Source organism: Salvelinus alpinus, chromosome 18 (genome assembly GCF_045679555.1).
Source record: "Salvelinus alpinus chromosome 18, SLU_Salpinus.1, whole genome shotgun sequence".
NCBI classification, from domain to species: domain Eukaryota; kingdom Metazoa; phylum Chordata; class Actinopteri; order Salmoniformes; family Salmonidae; genus Salvelinus; species Salvelinus alpinus.
The window spans coordinates 37,540,768-37,561,130 of record NC_092103.1 but is presented as its reverse complement, the minus strand read 5'-3'; the positions used below and the strand labels follow the sequence as shown (position 1 = coordinate 37,561,130).

At 43.0% G+C, this 20,363-nt stretch overlaps 1 protein-coding gene and 1 long non-coding RNA gene across 2 annotated transcripts; one reads left to right on the top strand and one right to left on the bottom strand.

Annotated features, from left to right (window-relative positions):
• Positions 1-4,307: 4,307 nt before the first annotated feature.
• LOC139544275 (zinc finger protein 664-like) lies at positions 4,308-7,879 on the bottom strand. The gene is made up of 2 exons (XM_071351217.1): positions 7,395-7,879; positions 4,308-5,890 (listed from the first exon to the last, which is right to left on the bottom strand). Exons 1-2 carry the CDS (start codon positions 7,585-7,587, stop codon positions 4,758-4,760), a joined length of 1,326 nt encoding a protein of 441 aa, XP_071207318.1. The 5' UTR covers positions 7,588-7,879; the 3' UTR covers positions 4,308-4,757.
• A 13-nt stretch (positions 7,880-7,892) lies between these two features.
• LOC139544276 (uncharacterized) lies at positions 7,893-14,225 on the top strand. Its single transcript, XR_011668841.1, has 2 exons — positions 7,893-9,430; positions 13,172-14,225. It is a non-coding gene; the product is annotated as an uncharacterized lncRNA (long non-coding RNA).
• The last annotated feature ends 6,138 nt before the right edge of the window (positions 14,226-20,363 follow it).

Below are 20,363 nucleotides of genomic sequence, written 5' to 3'. Positions count from 1 at the left end.
GAGCAGCAGCACGGCCAGGTGGACTGGGGACAGCAAGGAGACATCAGGCCAGGTAGTCCTGAGGCATGGTCCCAGGGCTCAGGTCCTCCGGGAGGGGAGGGAGAGAGAATTAGAGGGAGCATACTTAAAATCACACAGGACACCGGATAAGACAGGAGAAATACTCCAGACATAAGATTGACCCTAGCCCCCCGACACAAACTATTGCAGCATAAATACTGGAGGCTGAGACAGTAGGGGTCGGGAGACATTGTGGCCTCGTCCGATGATACCCCAGGACAGGGCGAACCAGGCAGAATATAACCCCATCCACTTTGTCAAAGCACAGTCAGTCCCCACACCATTAGGGGATATCTTCAAACCACCAACTTACTACCCTGAGACAAGGCTGAGTATAGCCCACAAAGATTCAACTTCACAACCTTGGGCCAGACTACACTCAATCATAGGACCTACTGAAGAGATGAGTCTTCAATAAAGACTTAAAGGTTGAGACTGAGTCTGCGTCTCTCACATGGATAAGCAGACCGTTCCATAAAAAGTAAGCTAGGAGAAAGCCCTGCCTCCAGCTGTTTGCTTAGAAATTATAGGGACAATAAGGAGGCCTGCATCTTGTGACCGTGACGTACGTGTAGGTATGTACGGCAGGACCAAATCAGAGAGATAGGTAGGATCAAGCCCATGTAACGCTCTGTAGGTTAGCAGTAAAACCTTGAAATCGGCCCTAACCTTTACAGGAAGCCAGTGTAGAGAGGCTAGCACTGGAGTAATATGATCACATTTTTTGGTTCTAGTCAAGATTCTAGCAGCTGTGTTTAGCACTAACTGAAGTTTATTTTGTGCTTTATCCGGGTACCCAGAAAGTAGAGCATTGCAGTAGTCTAATCTATAAGTGACAAAAAAGTTAGATTTTTGCAATGTCACGAAGATGGAAAAAAGCTGTTCTTGACATAGTCTTGATATGTTCGTCAAAAGAGAGATCAGGGTAACGTCGAGATCCTTCACAGTTTTATTTGAGATGACTGTACAACCATCAAGATTAATTGTCAGATCCTACAGAAGATCTCTTTGTTTCTTGGGACATAGAACTGGCATCTCCGTTTTGTCCGAGTTTAAAAGTAAAACATTTGCCGCCATCCACTTCCTTATGTCTGAAACACAGGCTTCCAGGGAGGGCAATTTTGAGGCTTCACCATGTTTCATTGAAATGTACAGCTGTGTATCGTCTGAATAGCAGTGTACCTTAGAGTCAGGTGTGTTAGCTGAGGCAAAAGTATGTCAGCAATCAGGCCGCAGAGGACTGGAGTTTCCCATCCGTGAACCAGTGCATGGTGCTGTGGTTCTCAAACCTCTCATCTGTGACCTCCAGATATTTCACAACTTTGTTGTAGCCCTGAACTAGCTCACCTTATTCACCTCATGTAACGCTTGATGATTATGCTGCGTTCATAACCAAGTGTGAATTTACCACACGACTGGGAAAAATCCAACTTGTAATTACTAGTAGGAAACTCGTCTATCGTCCTGAGCTCACACTTCTCCCACATCTAACGTCACCTACTAACGAAATGACCTCGACAACAGCATATTCAGCAGTTAAATGTAACAAAACATTGTTTTTATAAATAATCTATTAATTTATTGTTTGAACACTATAATTTATTAACAAGCATGATAGCTGTACTTTTAGTTTATGGTTTATGCTGCTTGTTGGCCATTTAGCCAATCTGCATTTCTCAACGAGGTGAAAGCAGGTGAATGCATCAACTGGTATTTACGACTTCACAACTGGTAAATTCCCACCTCCCACTTGGTTACAAATGCAGCATTAGTTGACAAGTTGAATCAGGGGTGCTAACTCAAATACATGGATCGGCTGGGGGAGGTTTGAGAACCGCTGGATAGAGGATGATCTTTATCAAATTGTCATAGCCCCCCAGCAGCCTGCCAACTCAGTCAAGTGCCTATTTCCAAATTGATCTCCCTTTTCCCTTGTGGATATTGAATAATAACCAAGATAGTAAATATCCAGTCCACCTTTCCCATGCTGGCTTCTTGGAATTGTAGGCATATTGCTCTTCAGTGCAGGGGTTGAATTTAGACGGGCAAAAGTCTCTTCATGAGCCATTCGAATATGTTAGATGTGGGCCTCCTGAGTCGCGCAGCGGTTTAAGGCAGAGCTAGAGGCATTACTACAGACCCGGGTTCATTCCCGGGCTGTGCCACAACCGGCCATGGCCGGGAATCCCATAGGATGGCACACACACAGCGTCGTTCGGTTTAGGGGAGGGTTTGGCCGGTGGGGCTGGCCGGTGGGGCTTTACTTGGCTCATCGTGCCATAGCGACTCCTTGTGGCGGGCCAGGTGCCTGCCGACTGACCCCCGTCGCCAGTTGAATGGTGTTTCCTCCGATACATTGGTGTGGGTGGCTTCTGGGTTAAGCTGGCGGGTGTTAAGAAGCGCGGTTAGGTGGGTCATGTTTCGGAGGATGTCAACTGACGACCGGGGTCAGCAATGAATTGCAGCGATGAGACGATTGAAATTGGGAGGGATAAAAAATATATTTTTTGCTGGTATATTCAGAGCCTCCGGAAAGTATTCAGACCCCTTGACCTTTTTCCACATTTTGTTACATTACAGCCTTAATCAGTTACAGGATTCAATAAAAAAACAATCCGTAGCAATCTACACACACTTTGCCCATTATGGCTAAGCGAAAACTGGTTCGTACATTTTTGCTAATGTATTAACAATAAAAAACAGAACCTTATTCACATAAGTATTCAGACCCTTTGCTATGAGACTGAATTGAGCTCAGGTGCATCCTGTTTCCATTGATCATCCTTGAGATGTTTCTACAACTTGATTGTAGTCCACCTGTGGTAAATACAATATATTGGACATGATTTGATAAAGGCACACAACTGTCTATATAAGGTCCCACAGTTGACAGTGCATGTCAGAGCAAACACCAAACCATGAGGTCAAAGGAATTGCCCATAGAGCTCCGAGACAGGATTGTGTCAAGGCACAGCTCTGGGGAAGGGTACCAAAAAATTTCTCCAGCATTGAAGGTCCCCAAGAGCACAGTGGCCTCATCATTCTTAAATGGAAGGAGTTTGGAACCAAGGCTTTTCCTAGAGCTGGCTGCCCGGCCAAACTGATCAATCAGGGGAGAAGAGTCTTGGTCAGGGAGGTGACCAAGAACCTGATGGTCACTCTGACAGAGCTCTAGAGTTCCTCTGTGGAGATGGAAGAACCTTCCAGAAGGACAACCATCTCTGCAGAACTTCACCAATCAGGCTTTTATGGTAGAGTGACCAGACAAAAGCCCCTCAGTAAAAGGCACATGACAGGCCGCTTGGAGTTTGTCAAAAGGCACCTAGACTCTCAGACCATCAGAAAGAAGATTCTCCGGTCTGATGAAACCAAGATTGAACTCTTTGGCCTGAATTCCAAGCATCTGGAGGAAACCTGGCACCATTCCTACAGTGAAGCATGGTGGAGGCAGCATCATGCTGTGGGGGTGTTTTTCAGCGGCAGGGACTGAGAGACAAGTCAGGATCGAGGGAAAGATGAAAGGAGCAAAGTACAGAGAGATCCTTGATGAAAACCTGCTCCAGAGCACCTTCCAACAGCACAATGACCCTAAGAACACAGCCAAGACATTTCAGGAGTAGCTTCAGGACAAGTCTCTGAATGTCCTTGAGTGGCCCAGCCAGAGCCCGGACTTGAACCCGATCGAGCATCTCTGGAGAGACCTGAAAATAGCTGTGCAGCAACGCTCCCCATCCAACCTGACAGAGCTTGAGAGGATCAGCAGAGAAGAATGGGAGAACCAAATACAGGTGTGCCAAGTTTATAAAATCATACCCAAGAAGACTCGAGGCTGTAATCACTGCCAAAGGTGCTTCAACAAAGTACCGAGTAAAGGGTCGGAATATTTATGTAAATGTGATATTTATATATTTTTATCTTTAAAATTAGCAAACATTTCTAAAAACCTGTTTTGCTTTGTCATTATGGGGTATTGTGTGTAGATTCAGGGAATAAAACAATTTCATCCATTTTTGAATAGGGCTGTAACCTAACAAAATGTGGAAAAAGTCAAGAGGTCTCAATTCTTTCCGAAGGCATTGTAGGTAGCTTATTAAGTGTGCATGAAACATTACAAATATGACTGTTTTCATTTAATCAGATTATAGTTGAGTTGTGCAAGTTATCATTCACAGCATAGATAAAATGGTATGATCATGAAACACATGCTCATGACAGACGAGAAAGAATAGACCAGGTAGAAACTCTTCTGAATGTAAACAGACATTTATTCTGTGATACCTTCTGGACAATTACAACCTCTAGGCGCTAAGTACAAAAATGTATAACATACAGTGGGTACATTTTTAGACCACAAGAACAATACGTGTAGAACTATAAATGAAAAAGTAATGTGCAGATTTCAACACCAACACACAGCACCCAGAATCAGATGGGTCCATGCATGCAGGATTTTTTTCTGAGCTATCAGATTATGCCTAATGATGGGTACTGGGCAGTGACTCCTGTTGCTCAGAAATCCACTAACTGATCTCTGTTTGACTTGTGGGCTTCTTACAATGTTCCGCTAGTTAAAAAACTAATTCAGTCTCATCTTATTCAACCAAGAGCAGTATACTGAGGCATATCTCCTCTCACAGATTGTAGCTACAATGTCTCTCTCAGTCCTCAATGATGCTGTTTTCCCCCACAAAGCATTTTCATTTATTCCCACTGATGCCTTCATTAGGACTCCTTTGTAGTGAAGCATTTGCCACAACCATAACACCTACACGGTTTTTACTTTTAGTATGGCACTTTTTGTGGGCCTTTAAATTACTTGCTGATGTAAAGCCTTTTTTGCATAAAGGACATATATAAGGTTTCTCTCCTGTGTGAGTCCTTGTGTGAACTGTCAGACCAGAATGACTACTAAAACATTTATCACAAAGACTGCAATTATATGGTTTTTCACCTGTATGGGTCCTCATGTGCACTTTAAGATGAGGGCCATTGCTAAAAGACCTGCCACATACACTACAGCTATGCGGTTTCTCCCCTGTGTGAATCCTCATATGCATACCCATATGGGCACTCTGAGTAAATCCTTTGCCACAGTCAGGACAGTGATACGGTTTCTCCCCTGTGTGACATCTGATGTGTTTTTTCAGATTAGATTTACAGCTGAAACATTTCTCACAATCACGGCACTGATAAGGTTTCTCACCTGTGTGGGTCCTGATGTGTACTTTCAGATTAGCTGCACTGTTGGAATATTTACCACAAAAAGGGCATGGAAGTAGATTCCGTCTGTGGCACCTCATATGTATTTTCAGTTTACTACTCATAGTAAAACATTTACTACAAACATCACAAGAAAACCTAGCGTCAATATGAGTTTGGAGGTGATCTTGCAAACTTTCCGTGGAATCAAAGTTTTTTTCACACACACCACTATCGTCTGCATCCTTCGCATGCATTTTCATATGACAAACTAGAGAACCCATGGAGTTAGCTACAGAACAGTCTAGATTAACTGCAGCGAGGGTCTGGGAGTCATTGGTTGGTTCTAATAATCTGTAGTCCTCTCCATTAGATTCTGTGTTGATCTGTTCATTTGAGGTGCTGGGAAAATGTAAGGTCCAACTTGAAACCTGACCATAGTGACTTTTCACAAAGGCAGGAGAGAATATGAACTCTTCCTCCAGCCCTTGAAGCTGCTCTTCCACTTGACTGGTCCTGAGTTCTTCCTGTTCCTCTTTTACCTCCTGCCCCAGATTGGGGCTCCATTCCTTCTCACAGTGTTGCTGCTCAGGGGGAACCTCTTCCTTAGAGACAATGAGCTGCTGGATGTCTGGAGAGAAAAAAAAAAGAGGATGAACCCACAAACGCTCGATTTAGGCCTAGGCCTGTACTAGCCCAATGATGGACTAAAGGAGCCTACCTAACCTTGCTCCTTATAGTCTTATGATTATTTGGATCCCCATTATCTTTTGCAGGAGCATCAGCAAGTCTTCCTGGGGTCCACAAAACATCCCTTCATATTACATCAAAATCAATTTACAAGGCCTCCGGAGTGGCACAGCGGTCTAAGGCACTGCATCGCCGTGCTAGAGGCGCCACTACAGATCCGGGTTCGATCCCGGGCTGTGTTGCAGCCGTCCGTGACCGTGAGACCCATGAGGGGTCGCACAATTGGCCCAGCGTTGTCCGGGTTAGGGGAGGGTTTGGCCGGCTGGGATGTCATTGTCCCATCGCACTCTAGCGACTCCGTGTGGCGGCCGGGCGCATGCACGCTGACTTCAGTCGCCAGCTGTACAGTGTTCCCTCCAACACATTGGTGCAGCTGGCTTCCGGGTTAAGCGGGCAGTGTGTCAAGAAGCAGTGCGGCTTGGCGGGGTTGTGTTTTTGAGGACGCACCTTCGCTTCTCCCGAGTCCGTACGGGAGTTGCAGCGATGGGACAAGACTGTAACTACCGATTGGATATCACAAAAAAGGGGTTAACATTACAAAGAAAAAATATATGCACTTACTGTACACTGTTTAACAACACATTTGTGGCGTCCTTCTTCCGTTTACACAGATGATCAGACACAGATAGCTAATTAGCAGAACGTTGACTGTCTTCCACCTGTTTTCCGTAAACAAGCATTGTCACATGGGAATATGGCCGGGTGGGAAATCTAACCCTAAAGGTGTGTAGTAATTTAACCGTGATTTATTTTTTTTAATTCACGCTGATATGTAATATACTGTACATTCCTTATGTTTTCACAACTGTACCGCAAGCAATGTGTGTTAATGTTTAGAGCAAGTGTCGAGGCTCTTAACAAAACTCCCCCGGCCATAAGATACTATCACAGAGTTTCTAAACATACAGTGGTGCTTAAAGGATGTCACGCTGCTTGCTTAGCGGGTACCACTTCCTCCCTATTCGGCACATACCTGGCTTGACCACTGGACTTGCTGAGCGCAACTATCATTCCGGGTCACGACACCACTGTACTGTCCACCAAACACACTGTGCTGTCTTTGATACTATCGTCAATAGACGCTAAGGGTAGTTAGGGCTTGTACTATAAAATTCCTCTTTAGCAAGGAATTAGGCTATATACCAGTTTATAGACATTGATCTGGGCCCGGTTTCCCAAAGGCATCTTAAGGATAAATGTATCGTTAGAACCATTGGTCTGTTGAGCTGGGACAGGTTTCCCAAAGGCATCTTAAGGCTAAATTCATCGTTAGAACCCTATCAATTTGCCTATAAACTGGTGTAATTCCTTTCTAGAGGAATTTTCGAGTGGCGCTTTCAGGAAAACAGGATTATTTACAGAAAATGACAGTTAAAGCGACAAACCTGCTCGGTGTACCTTAATTTCAGGTTTAATTACGATATCCAGCCGTTTCTGTAGACGGTCGTTCTCCTCCTTTGTACGGGAACATTCTTCCTGGTACTGTGCTATCGTTTGTTCAACTGCCCCGAATATCTCCTCAGCAGCCGCTGTTAATCGCTGGTTGAGAAACACTCGGAACAACACTATTTTAGACATGTTCAGGGAATGCAAATTTAGTTTGCTAGTTACCTGAATTACGAGCTTGCTAGCACTGAGCTATATATGAACAGACCCTGGTTGCTAGCACTGGAACAAAAAAACAGCGTCTCGTTAAGCAACACTAAAAAGGCGAATCGCAACCAATTGACAGGTGCATACACCGCCGCCTACTGTACTGGAATGTGAGGCCGGTCATGCCATATCTATACTGCTATATTCTCTTAACTAACCTTAATCCCGAAAAACCTCACTACTCCCGTCACCCCCACGTAAAATACCGCCCACTTCCCATTCACTTCCGGGTCACGGAATTTAAGGCATTTTCTGAGTAGAGCGTTGTAGGAATTGTGTTGTGAATGCATAGTTTATGCACTAGTCAAGATACACAAGTATAGTTTTGTAGTGTTCAGTAGGAAAACAGTAGTAATCAGGTAAGTACAGTATTTTTACTACTTGATATTGGTAGTAAATAAGTAGTCAAAACACTACAGCTTTACTACACAGGCTTATCAGTAGTAATCAGGTAGTTTTTACTACTTGTTTGCAGTGGTGTAAAGTACTTAAGTAAAAATACTTTAAAGTAAGTTTTTGGGGTAATTGTACTTTACTATTTCTATTTTTGACAACTTGTACTTTTACTTCACTACATTCCTAAAGAAAATAATGTACTTTTTACTCTATACATTTTCAAATCAAATTTTATTTGTCACATACACATGGTTAGAACCCTTTTCCCTGACACCCAAAAGTACTCATTAAATGGACCCTTTATTGTCGACACGGAGCCCCGCCGATTCATCACGACTGGTCTGCCGACGTAATCGCCCGATGTGGTCTCAACAGGCTATTCCGTTACGATGTCGCCGAAGAACTATCTGCTAGCCCCAGCCCTCTAGCTTTCTGAACGCCGTGTCCACCACTCGCCTAGCGTAGTAGTGACTACCGAACGGCCCCTGACTTACCTATTGCTGTTCATTGGACCCTTTGATCACTCGGCTACACAGCTGATGCCCCCTGGACTGTTTCAATAACACGGTACATCATTTTGTTTATCTGTCGGCCCCAGCCTCGAACTCAGGCCCTGTATGTACCTAACTGACCCGCTCTGCCAAATCATCGCCATTTACCCGTTGTTGTCTTAGCTCTCCCGATCAACACCTGTGATTGCTTCTCAACTGGCCTATCTGGTTAAATAAAGGTGAAATAAAACAATTTAAAAAAATAAAAAATAATGCTTAGCAGGACAGGAAAATGGTCCAATTCACACACTTGTCAAGAGAACATCCCTGGTCATCCTTACTGTTGATCTGGTGGACTAAAGACACAAGCTTCGTTTTTATATTATGTTGGAGTGTTGGAGTGTGCGCCTTTCTATCCGTAAATTTTTTTGGTGCTGTCTGGTTTGCTTAAGGAATTTGCAATGATTTATACTTTTACTTTTGATGCTTAAGTATACTTTAACAATTACATTTATTTTTGATACTTAATTTAAGTATATTTAAAACCAAATAGTTTTTGACTTTTACTCAAGTAGTATATTACTAGGTGACTTTCAGTTTTACTTGAGAAAAAGTACAGGTACCTTCATAGAAATGACTCAAGTATGACAATTGGGTACTTTTTCCACCACTGCTTGTTTGTATAGTGCATAAGTAGTCAAAACATTACAGGCAGACTACACCAGCTTTTCAGATCGTGGCTGCACTTCCTGTGCTTGTGACCACAGAAGAAGACAACAGGAATAGGGTTGAATGGTGAGAACCCGGTTACCGAGATTGACACGGGATTTAGCACCCAAAACAACTCCCTTTTCCCGGGGATAAATAACTGCGAGAAACAGGTAAATTATAATAAATAATTTATGTGAACAGCATGGCATGAATTGGAACTATTAAATTATATGCAATGTCTAAATCTGGCTTCTCTACAGCCTCTGCATGATGAATCAAACGGTGGGGGCAGACAGCACATTGCATTATAAAGTGTAGTTCACAATGCATGTAGACGTAGGCCTACATTTGCTGCAGTATAGCCTAAGCTACAGTAATATAAAGACCGAATGCGCGTCTCATTTACCCATCTCCATCTGGCTTTCAAGGGGGTCAACTTGTTTATTCATTTAAAGATAATAATTTTTTTAATTGCAGCTGCAAAGTTTTAAAACGCCTATCACTCAAATATTGTTGCTTTAAATCAGTGGACATGCGAGCACTCTCACAGTCTCTCTCTCTCTCCATCAACTCCCTTGAAATTGCATCCAAAATACGATTGCGTAATGCGCAAGAGACAGAGGCTATAAGTTAAACGCTTATTATGTATAACCCGTCATTAATTAGCTAAATGTAAGGCTAATACTGCATTGAATGCATTTCCTGAAAAGGGTAGGCTAGGACATCTATATACAGTGCATTCGGAAAGTATTCAGACCCCTTGACTTGTTCCACATTTATTTTACATTACAGCCTTATTCTAAAACGTATTAAATCGTTTTTTCCCCTCATCAATTTACACACAATACCCAATAGTGACAAAGCAAAAACAGGTTTTCTGAAAATTTTGCAAATTTATTTAAAAATAAACTGAAATATCACATTTGCACAAGTATTCAGACCCTTTACTCAGTACTTGTTGAAGCACCTTCAGCAGCAATTACAGCCTCGCGTCTTCTTGACCTAGTTTTGTCCCATGGAATAAATGTTGTAGATCTTAATGTTTTTCCTCATAATCCTGGACTATCGGACCACCATTTTATTACGTTTGCAATCGCAACAAATAATCTGCTCAGACCCCAACCAAGGAGCATCAAAAGTCGTGCTATAAATTCTCAGACAACACAAAGATTCCTTGATGCCCTTCCAGACTCCTTCTGCCTACCCGAGGACAAAAATCAGTTAACCACCTATCTGAGGAACTCAATTTAACCTTGCGCAATACCCTAGATGCAGTTGCACCCCTAAAAACTAAAAACATTTGTCATAAGAAACTAGCTCCCTGGTATACAGAAAATACCCGAGCTCTGAAGCAAGCTTCCAGAAAATTGGAACAGAAATGGCGCCACACCAAACTGGAAGTCTTCCGACTAGCTTGGAAAGACCGTACCATGCAGTATCGAAGAGCCCTCACTGCTGCTCGATCATCCTACTTTTCCAACTTAATTGAGGAAAATAAGAACAATAAAAAAAATATTTTTGATACTGTCGCAAAGCTAACTAAAAAGCAGCATTCCCCAAGTGAGGATGGCTTTCACTTCAGCAGTAATAAATTCATGAACTTCTTTGAGGAAAAGATCATGATCATTAGAAAGCAAATTACGGACTCCTCTTTAAATCTGCGTATTCCTCCAAAGCTCAGCTGTCCTGAGTCTGCACAACTCTGCCAGGACCTAGGATCAAGAGAGACACTTAAGTGTTTTAGTACTATATCTCTTGACACAATGATGAAAATAATCATGGCCTCTAAACCTTCAAGCTGCATACTGGACCCTATTCCAACTAAACTACTTAAAGAGCTGCTTCATGTGCTTGGCCCTCCTATGTTGAACATAATAAACGGCTCTCTATCCACCGGATGTGTACCAAACTCACTAAAAGTGGCAGTAATAAAGCCTCTCTTGAAAAAGCCAAACCTTGACCCAGAAAATATAAAAAACTATCGGCCTATATCGAATCTTCCATTCCTCTCAAAAAAAAATTGAAAAAGCTGTTGCGCAGCAACTCACTGCCTTCCTGAAGACAAACAATGTATACGAAATGCTTCAGTCTGGTTTTAGACCCCATCATAGCACTGAGACTGCACTTGTGAAGGTGGTAAATTACCTTTTAATGGCGTCAGACCGAGGCTCTGCATCTGTCCTCGTGCTCCTAGACCTTAGTGCTGCCTTTGATACCATCGATCACCACATTCTTTTGGAGAGATTGGAAACCCAAATTGGTCTACACGGACAAGTTCTGGCCTGGTTTAGAGCTTATCTGTCGGAAAGATATCAGTTTGTCTCTGTGAATGGTTTGTCCTCTGACAAATCAACTGTACATTTCGGTGTTCCTCAAGGTTCCGTTTTAGGACCACTATTGTTTTCACTATATATTTTACCTCTTGGGGATGTAATTCGAAAACATAATGTTAACTTTCACTGCTATGCGGATGACACACAGCTGTACATTTCAATGAAACATGGTGAAGCCCCAAAATTGCCCTCACTAGAAGCCTGTGTTTCAGACATAAGGAAGTGGATGGCTGAAAACGTTCTACTTTTAAACTCGGACAAAACAGAGATGCTTGTTCTAGGTCCCAAGAAACAAAAAGATCTTCTGTTGAATCTGACAATTAATCTTGATGGTTGTAAAGTCGTCTCAAATAAAACTGTGAAGGACCTCGGCGTTACTCTGGACCCTGATCTCTCTTTTGACGAACATATCAAGACTGTTTCAAGGACAGCTTTTTTCCATCTATGTAACATTGCAAAAATCTGAAACTTTCTGTCCAAAAATGATGCAGAAAAATTAATCCATGCTTTTGTTACTTCTAGGTTAGACTACTGCAATGCTCTACTTTCTGGCTACCCGGATAAAGCACTAAATAAACTTCAGTTAGTGCTAAATACGGCTGCTAGAATCCTGACTAGAACCAAAAAATTTGATCATATTACTCCAGTGCTAGCCTCCCTACACTAGCTTCCTGTTAAGGCAAGGGCTGATTTCAAGGTTTTACTGCTAACCTACAAAGCATTACATGGCCTTGCTCCTACCTATCTTTCCGATTTGGTCCTGCCATACATACCTACACATACACTACGGTCACAAGACGCAGGCCTCCTAATTTGTCCCTAGAATTTCTAAGCAAAGCTGGAGGCAGGGCTTTCTCCTATAGATCTCAATTTTTATGGAATGGTCTGCCTACCCATGTGAGAGACGCAGACTCGGTCTCAACCTTTAAGTCTTTACTGAAGACTCATCTCTTCAGTGGGTCATATGATTGAGTGTAGTCTGGCCCAGGAGTGTGAAGGTGAACGGAAAGGCTCTGGATCAACGAACCGTCCTTGCTGTCTCTGCCTGGCCGGTTCCCCTCTCTCCACTGAGATTCTCTGCCTCTAACCCTATTACAGGGGCTGAGTCACTGGCTTACTGGTGCTCTTTCATGCCGTCCCTAGGAGGGGTGCGTCACTTGAGTGAGTTGAGTCACTGACGTGATCTTCCTGTCTGGGTTGGCGCCCCCCCCCCCTTGGGTTGTGGCGTGGCGGAGATCTTTGTGGGCTATACTCGGCCTTGTCTCAAGATGGTAAGTTGGTGGTTGAAGATATCCCTCTAGTGGTGTGGGGGCTGTGCTTTGGCAAAGTGGGTGGGGTTATTTCCTTCCTGTTTGGCCCTGTCCGGGGGTATCATCGTATGGGGCCACAGTGTCTCCTGACCCCTCCTGTCTCAGCCTCCAGTATTTATGCTGCAGTAGTTTATGTGTCGCGGGGCTAGGGTCAGTTTGTTATATCTGGAGTACTTCTCCTGTCTTATCCGGTGTCCTGTGTGAATTTAAGTATGCTCTCTCTAATTCTCTCTTTCTCTCTTTCTCTCTTTCTTTCTCTCTCTCGGAGGACCTGAGCCCTAGGACCATGCCTCAGGACTACCTGGCATGATGACTCCTTGCTGTCCCCAGTCCACCTGGCGGTGCTGCTGCTCCAGTTTCAACTGTTCTGCCTGCGGCTATGGAACCCTGACCTGTTCACCGGACGTGCTACCTGTCCCAGACCTGCTGTTTTCAACTCTCTAGAGACCGCAGGAGCGGTAGAGATACTCTTAATGATCGGCTATGAAAAGCCAACACGTACCTTGTTTAATACCCCCAATATAACTCTCTGCTCCCCCATTTGTTCCCTGTGTCAGCATTAATGTCTTTATGTGTTCATGTCCAGATGCTGTCCTGTCCTGTTCCTATTAAATGTTCACTCCCTGTACCTGCTTATCGTCTCTACCAGCGTCGATCCTTACAGAATGCTGACAGCACGAAAAGAAGCATCAGGGAGTTTTGGTTTTTGTTTTGGTTGGTGACATCGGGTCCGGGTGTGCTTCAGCTAGCTCTACGGGCTTCCACGCTTTAGCTGGCTCAAGAGGTCTTCTTGCCTCGGTGGGCTCATCAGGCGCCCACCCCACGACATGCTTCAGCCGGCCCATCAAGCTCCCACGCCTCAGCCGGTTCGTCGGGCTCCCACGCCTCAGCGGGATCGTCAGGCTTTCACACCTGTGCCGGTTCATCAGGCTCCCACGCCTCACCCGGCTCGTCGGGCTTCTACGCCCCCAGCCGGCTTGTCCAGCGCCCTTGCCTCAGCCGGCCCACCAGGTTCGCCTAGGTGGGATGCCGGGTGGTGCCCCTAGAGGGGGGGTACTGTCACGCCTGCTCCCGCTCTCCCTCTCTGGCGCTCGAGGCGCCAGGCTGCCCTTCATTACGCACACCTGTCACCATCATTACGCGCAGCTGCGCAATATTGGACTCACCTGGACTCCATTACCTTGTTGATTACCCCCTCTATAACTGTCTGCTCCCCCGTTTGTTCCCTGTGTCAACATTAATGTTGTTATTTGTTCATGTCCAGACGCTGTCCTGTCCTGTTCCATGTTCGTTGCTATTAAATGTTCACTCCGTGTACCTGCTTCTCGTCTCTACCAGTGTCGATCCTTACAGTAGGCCGCATGTGCTGCACCAGAATCGCATGTTCTCTTCTGTTTTATCATGGTTTGAACGAATTCCAGTCCATATAGTACAATACAGTATAGTAATACAGTTTAAACTCCAAAAATGTGCCTACTGGAGCTAGTTTCATTTATTTACCCAAGAAAGCATATAGCTAGCTACATCTATGGGCTTTTCTGTTTTGCGTAATGTGCAGTAGCCTATGAATGAATCATATATGTATTGGACAATCATTTGAGCTTTTTTGGGCTTGGGCTCATTAAATGTTGATAATGTAGGGCTCATAAAATGTATATAATATATGACTCATCAGGCTCAGGTAGCATCAGGTTTGAATTTTCATGCCTACCTCGGGATAGGGGAGGTTTTGGCCGCGGTAGGCTGACATTGTAAAATAAGAATTTGTTCTTCATACCTCTTGAAGCTAGGGGGCAGAATTTTTATGTTTGGAAAAAATAACGTTCCCAATGTAAGCAGCCTATTTCTCAGGCCCAGATGCTAGAATATGCATATAATTGACCGATTAGGATAGAAAACACTCTAAAGTTTCCAAAATTGTCAAAAATATTGTCTGTGAGTATAACAGAACTGATTTTGCAGGCGAAAACCTGAGGAAATCCAACCCGGAAGTGCCTCTTATTTTGAAAAATCCCTGTTCCATTGCCTGCCGTTCCTCCTCCACTACATTGCTGCTAGCTGTTCGTAATGTTTTGTCTAGTGAGCGATAAACTCACAAACGCTTGGATTGCTTTCGCTGTAAAGCGTATTTTCAAAATCTGACACGATAGGTGGATTAACAACAAGCTAAACTGTGTTTTGGTATATTGCACTTGTGATTTCATGAAAATAAATATATTTTGTAATTTTTTTTACATTTGGCGCTCTGCAATTCAGCGGTTGTTTACGAAAATGATCCCGTTACAAGGATCTGTGCGCCAAGAGGTTGTTCTTAACTGACTTGCCTAGTTAAAAAAAGGTTAAATAAATAAATGATCCCACTCTCTGAGGGTGTATCACGGAGAGTTGGGATATGCAAATAACACATTTCCAATTCACACATGCATAGTAATGCACACTTCTACATTTGTGAAATAGGACAGATATAAGCACCCATCAAATTGTTATTAAACAAGTAATTACATTTCAGAGATCTCAAGTTCTACTATTTAACCACTAGGCGACAGCATGTCTCTACCTGACACAGACACCTGAGCTCCCAGCCATCCAAGACATTCATGCCAGGTGGTGTCTGAGAAAGGCCTGAAAAGGACTCCAGCCACCCGAGCCATGGACTGTTCCTTCTGCTCCCGTCCAGCAGGTGGTACTGGAGCATCGGGTTGAGGACCAACAGGCTCCAAAAGAGCTTATTTTCTCAGGCCATAAGACTGTTTAATAGCATAAAACTTGAATAGCTGACTACCCCTGCCCTCTCTCTCTTCCACAGACTATCCACACTGACTACCTGCACGGACTCTATGCCCATCCTCAGGTCTCTACCACTTAGCCACATACACCTACACTGACACTCTTCACATTCACATATACACACATACCAATATACACACACTCATGCACCCATGCTCACACACTCCCCACTGACACCTCACACATACACTCACACTCAATCATTACCATGCACGCACCACATATGCTGCTGCCATAATTGATTGATTGATTATAGGGATTCATATTACCATCCGATGCTGCTACATTGTTTGTCACGATTATTATTATCCTTCAGTATTTATCCTGCTACCAGCCACTTTAACCTTTTACTGCAGTGGGCTAAATTTACATTTAAGTCATTTTAGCAGACGCTCTTATCCAGAGCGACTTACAAATTGGAAAGTTCATACATATTCATCCTGGTCCCCCCGTGGGGAATGAACCCACAACCCTGGCGTTGCAAGCGCCATGCTCTACCAACTGAGCCACACGGGACCTAAATCAGGGTCACACAAAGTGTTTATTGGTAGTCTTCATCAAATCCACCTTGAAACAAAAGTATACACCTCACACATGGTTATGGACTTAAATAAAGAAGATATCTGTACCATGTCAGATATGGAGTTGAAATGTATTACATTTTGAGTTTGCATCCCAATATTACACTTTATATACATCACAAAAGTCTGAAATATAACAAAAATGTTTGATGTAGAAACACCAGATTTTCTCCAGTTAAAACAAAATAAAGTTCTATTAAATATGAAATTATGAAAAAGATGAATAACATTCCACCCATCAGGCCACTAAGTCATTTGACTGCAGGAAAGGGCTACCCCTTGTTTACATGTACATTCCCTACCTCAATCACTCCAGTACCCCTGCACATTGTAACAATGGTATTGGCACTGCACTCACCTGTATACAGTATACCTTAACCTGCACTCAACTGTATACAGCATACTTTAACTGCACTCACCTGTATACAGTATAATTTAACTGCGTTCTCCTGTATACAGTATACCTTAACTGCATTCTCCTGTATAGTATACCTTAACTCCTTTCACCTGTATATAGTATACTTTAACTCCATTATATAGTATACTTTAACTGCACTTACCTGTATATAGTATACTTTAACTCCATTCACCTGTATATAGTATACTTTAACTGCACTTACCTGTATATAGTATACTTTAACTGCATTCTCCTGTTTCTTTTCTTTTTTTTCTCCTCTCGCAGTTCACGTGTTTTATTTCACATCTATATTTCTAATCTACTATTGTGCATTGTTGGGAAAGAGCTCATAAGTTAAGCATTTCACTGTACGGTGTTATACCTGCTGTATCCTGTGCATGTGACATTAAAATTTTAAACTAAAACTGAGTGGCGACACTCACTGATAATTCAGATGCTTTCCTCAATTGTCTTAGATCAGGCTGCATGTAACTGGTTTAAAAATCACTAGATATAACTCAATGTGTATCTACTGATGGTATTAAATCAGGTTTCCTGGATATTATGAAAGGTGTCCCGCAGTGGTTGATTCTGGGTCCTGTACTTTTTACTGTTTACATAGCCTAGGCTACTGGGGTGGCAGGTAGCCTAGTGGTTAGAGCGTTGCTGGATCGAATCCCTGAGCTGACAAGGTACAAATCTGTCGTTCTGCCCTTGAACAAGGCAGTTAACCCACTGTTCCCCTGTAGGCCGTCATTGTAAATAAGAATTTGTTCTTAACTGACTTGCCTAGTTAAATTAAAAAATAATAAAAATAACAATATCGACTTGTTTGTAAAATGTTGTAACTTGCTTGTATGCCGATGATACTGTTGTGTATGCTATTGACCCCACAGTTGACCAGGCTCTATCTGAACTTATATTACAGAAAAACTTTATTGACCTGAAATTAGTATAGAATGCAGGTAAAAACTAAGTATATGTTTTTTGCGCTCTAGAGCTCATAAAAATAACTCTGATTTAAGCATATGTACTTTGGATGATGTCCATATTGATCAAGTTCCTAGGCGACAATTTTAGTACTCATCACTGCATTCTCTATCAGAAAGTTGGTTGGCTCGCTTTGACGTCACGTAGGTTGATAGATTGCTATGTTTTCATTCATAAAGCCCTTTTACAAAAAGTCTCACTGTACCAAACATCAAAATTTAGACATACGAGTTACCACACCTGGGCTCAGTGAGGTGAACTCTGGAAATTCCTTTGGTCTCTAGTCTACTGAGTTAGGTATATCACCTTTTCTTACACCTTATTTGTGGAACAATGTTGTGGTGTCTCTAGGGCAATTCAGAAAGCTGATTGAGGACCTTATTACTGATGACAATGTTTTGTTTTTTATGATCGTGTTTTTCTTTCTGCTTGCATTTTGTATTTATAGTGAACAAAAATATAACATGCAACGACTTGAAAGATTTTACTGAGTTACAGTTAATATAAGGAAATCAGTCAATTCAAATGCCCTAATCTATAGATTTCACATGACTGGGCAGGGGTGCAGCAATGGGTGGGCCTGGGAGGGCATAGGCCCACCCACTTGGCAGCCAACCACTGGATAGCCAAGAATGAGTTTTTCCCCACAAAAGGGCTTTATTACAGACAGAAATACTCCTCATCCGCCCCACCTCAGACGATCCCAGTGAAAAAGCCAGATGGGGAGGTCCTGGCCTGGCGTGGTTACACGTGATCTGTGGTTGTGAGGCCGGTTGGATGTACTGCCAAATTCTCTAAAATAACATTTGAGGCAGTTTATGATAGAGAAATAAACATTACATTATCTGGAAACAGCTCTGGTAGACATTACTGCAGTCAGCATGTCAATTGCACGCTCCCTCAAAATTTGAGACATCTGTGTCATTGTGTTGTGTGACAAATCTGCACATTTTAAAGTGGCCTTTTATTGGCCCCAGCACAAAGTGCATCTGTGTAATGGTCATGCTGTTTAGCTTCTTGATAGTCCACACCTGTCAGGTGCATGGATTATCTTGGCAAAGGAGAAATATGAACAAAGGAGTGATATAAACAAATTTGTGCACAACATTTGAGAGAAATAAGCTTTTTGTGTGTATGGAAAATGACTGGGATTTTTAATTTCAGATCATGAAACGTGACCAACACTTTACATGTTGTCTTTATATTTTTGTTCAGTGTATATTTTCTGTAATTTGTGTAATTCATGGCTTATCTGTAAAAGAGACCTTGGTCTCAGTATGACTCCCTGATAAAATAAAGGTTAAATAAAACTACCACCCACAGATTTCAAGTGTTGTGTTTACGTCATTGTAATGCTGTGACCTAACAAAGAAATCACCACAGATAAAGGGGAGAGGGCTCTTATTCTTCATTTGTTTAATGTAGGGGGAAAAAATGTGTATATATATATATATATATATATATATATATATATACAGTGGGGAGAACAAGTATTTGATACACTGCCGATTTTGCAGGTTTTCCTACTTACAAAGCATGTAGAGGTCTGTAATTTTTATCATAGGTACACTTCAACTGTGAGAGACGGAATCTAAAACAAAAATCCAGAAAATCACATTGTATGATTTTTAAATAATTAATTTGCATTTTATTGCATGACATAAGTATTTGATCACCTACCAACCAGTAAGAATTCCGGCTCTCACAGACCTGTTAGTTTTTCTTTAAGAAGCCCTCCTGTTCTCCACTCATTACCTGTATTAACTGCACCTGTTTGAACTCGTTACCTGTATAAAAGACACCTGTCCACACACTCAATCAAACAGATTCCAACCTCTCCACAATGGCCAAGACCAGAGAGCTGTGTAAGGACATCAGGGATAAAATTGTAGACCTGCACAAGGCTGGGATGGGCTACAGGACAATAGGCAAGCAGCTTGGTGAGAAGGAAACAACTGTTGGCGCAATTATTAGAAAATGGAAGAAGTTCAAGATGACGGTCAATCACCCTCGGTCTGGGGCTCCATGCAAGATTTCACCTCGTGGGGCATCAATGATCATGAGGAAGGTGAGGGATCAGCCCAGAACTACACGGCAGGACCTGGTCAATGACCTGAAGAGAGCTGGGACCACAGTCTCAAAGAAAACCATTAGTAACAGACTACGCCGTCATGGATTAAAATCCTGCAGCGCACGCAAGGTCCCCCTGCTTAAGCCAGTGCATGTCCAGGCCTGTCTGAAGTTTGCCAATGACCATCTGGATGATCCAGAGGAGGAATGGGAGAAGGTCATGTGGTCTGATGAGACAAAAATAGAGCTTTTTGGTCTCACTCCACTCGCCGTGTTTGGAGGAAGAAGAAGTATGAGTACAACCCCAAGAACACCATCCCAACCGTGAAGCATGGAGGTGGAAACATCATTCTTTGGGGATGCTTTTCTGCAAAGGGGACAGGACGACTGCACCGTATTGAGGGGAGGATGGATGGGGCCATGTATCGCGAGATCTTGGCCAACAACCTCCTTCCCTCAGTAAGAGCATTGAAGATGGGTCGTGGCTGGGTCTTCCAGCATGACAACGACACGAAACACACAGCCATGGCAACTAAGGAGTGGCTCCGTAAGAAGCATCTCAAGGTCCTGGAGTGGCCTAGCCAGTCTCCAGACCTGAACCCAATAGAAAATCTTTGGAGGGAGCTGAAAGTCCG

Bases quoted from the DNA above. Each gene is read 5' to 3' on its own strand.
- LOC139544275 (XM_071351217.1), bottom strand. From the start codon at position 7,587: ATGTCTAAAATAGTGTTGTTCCGAGTGTTTCTCAACCAGCGATTAACA. The intron at 5,891-7,394 runs GTTTGTCGCTTT...TTTTCTCTCCAG, and splicing joins AATTAAGGTACACCGAGCAG to ACATCCAGCAGCTCATTGTC.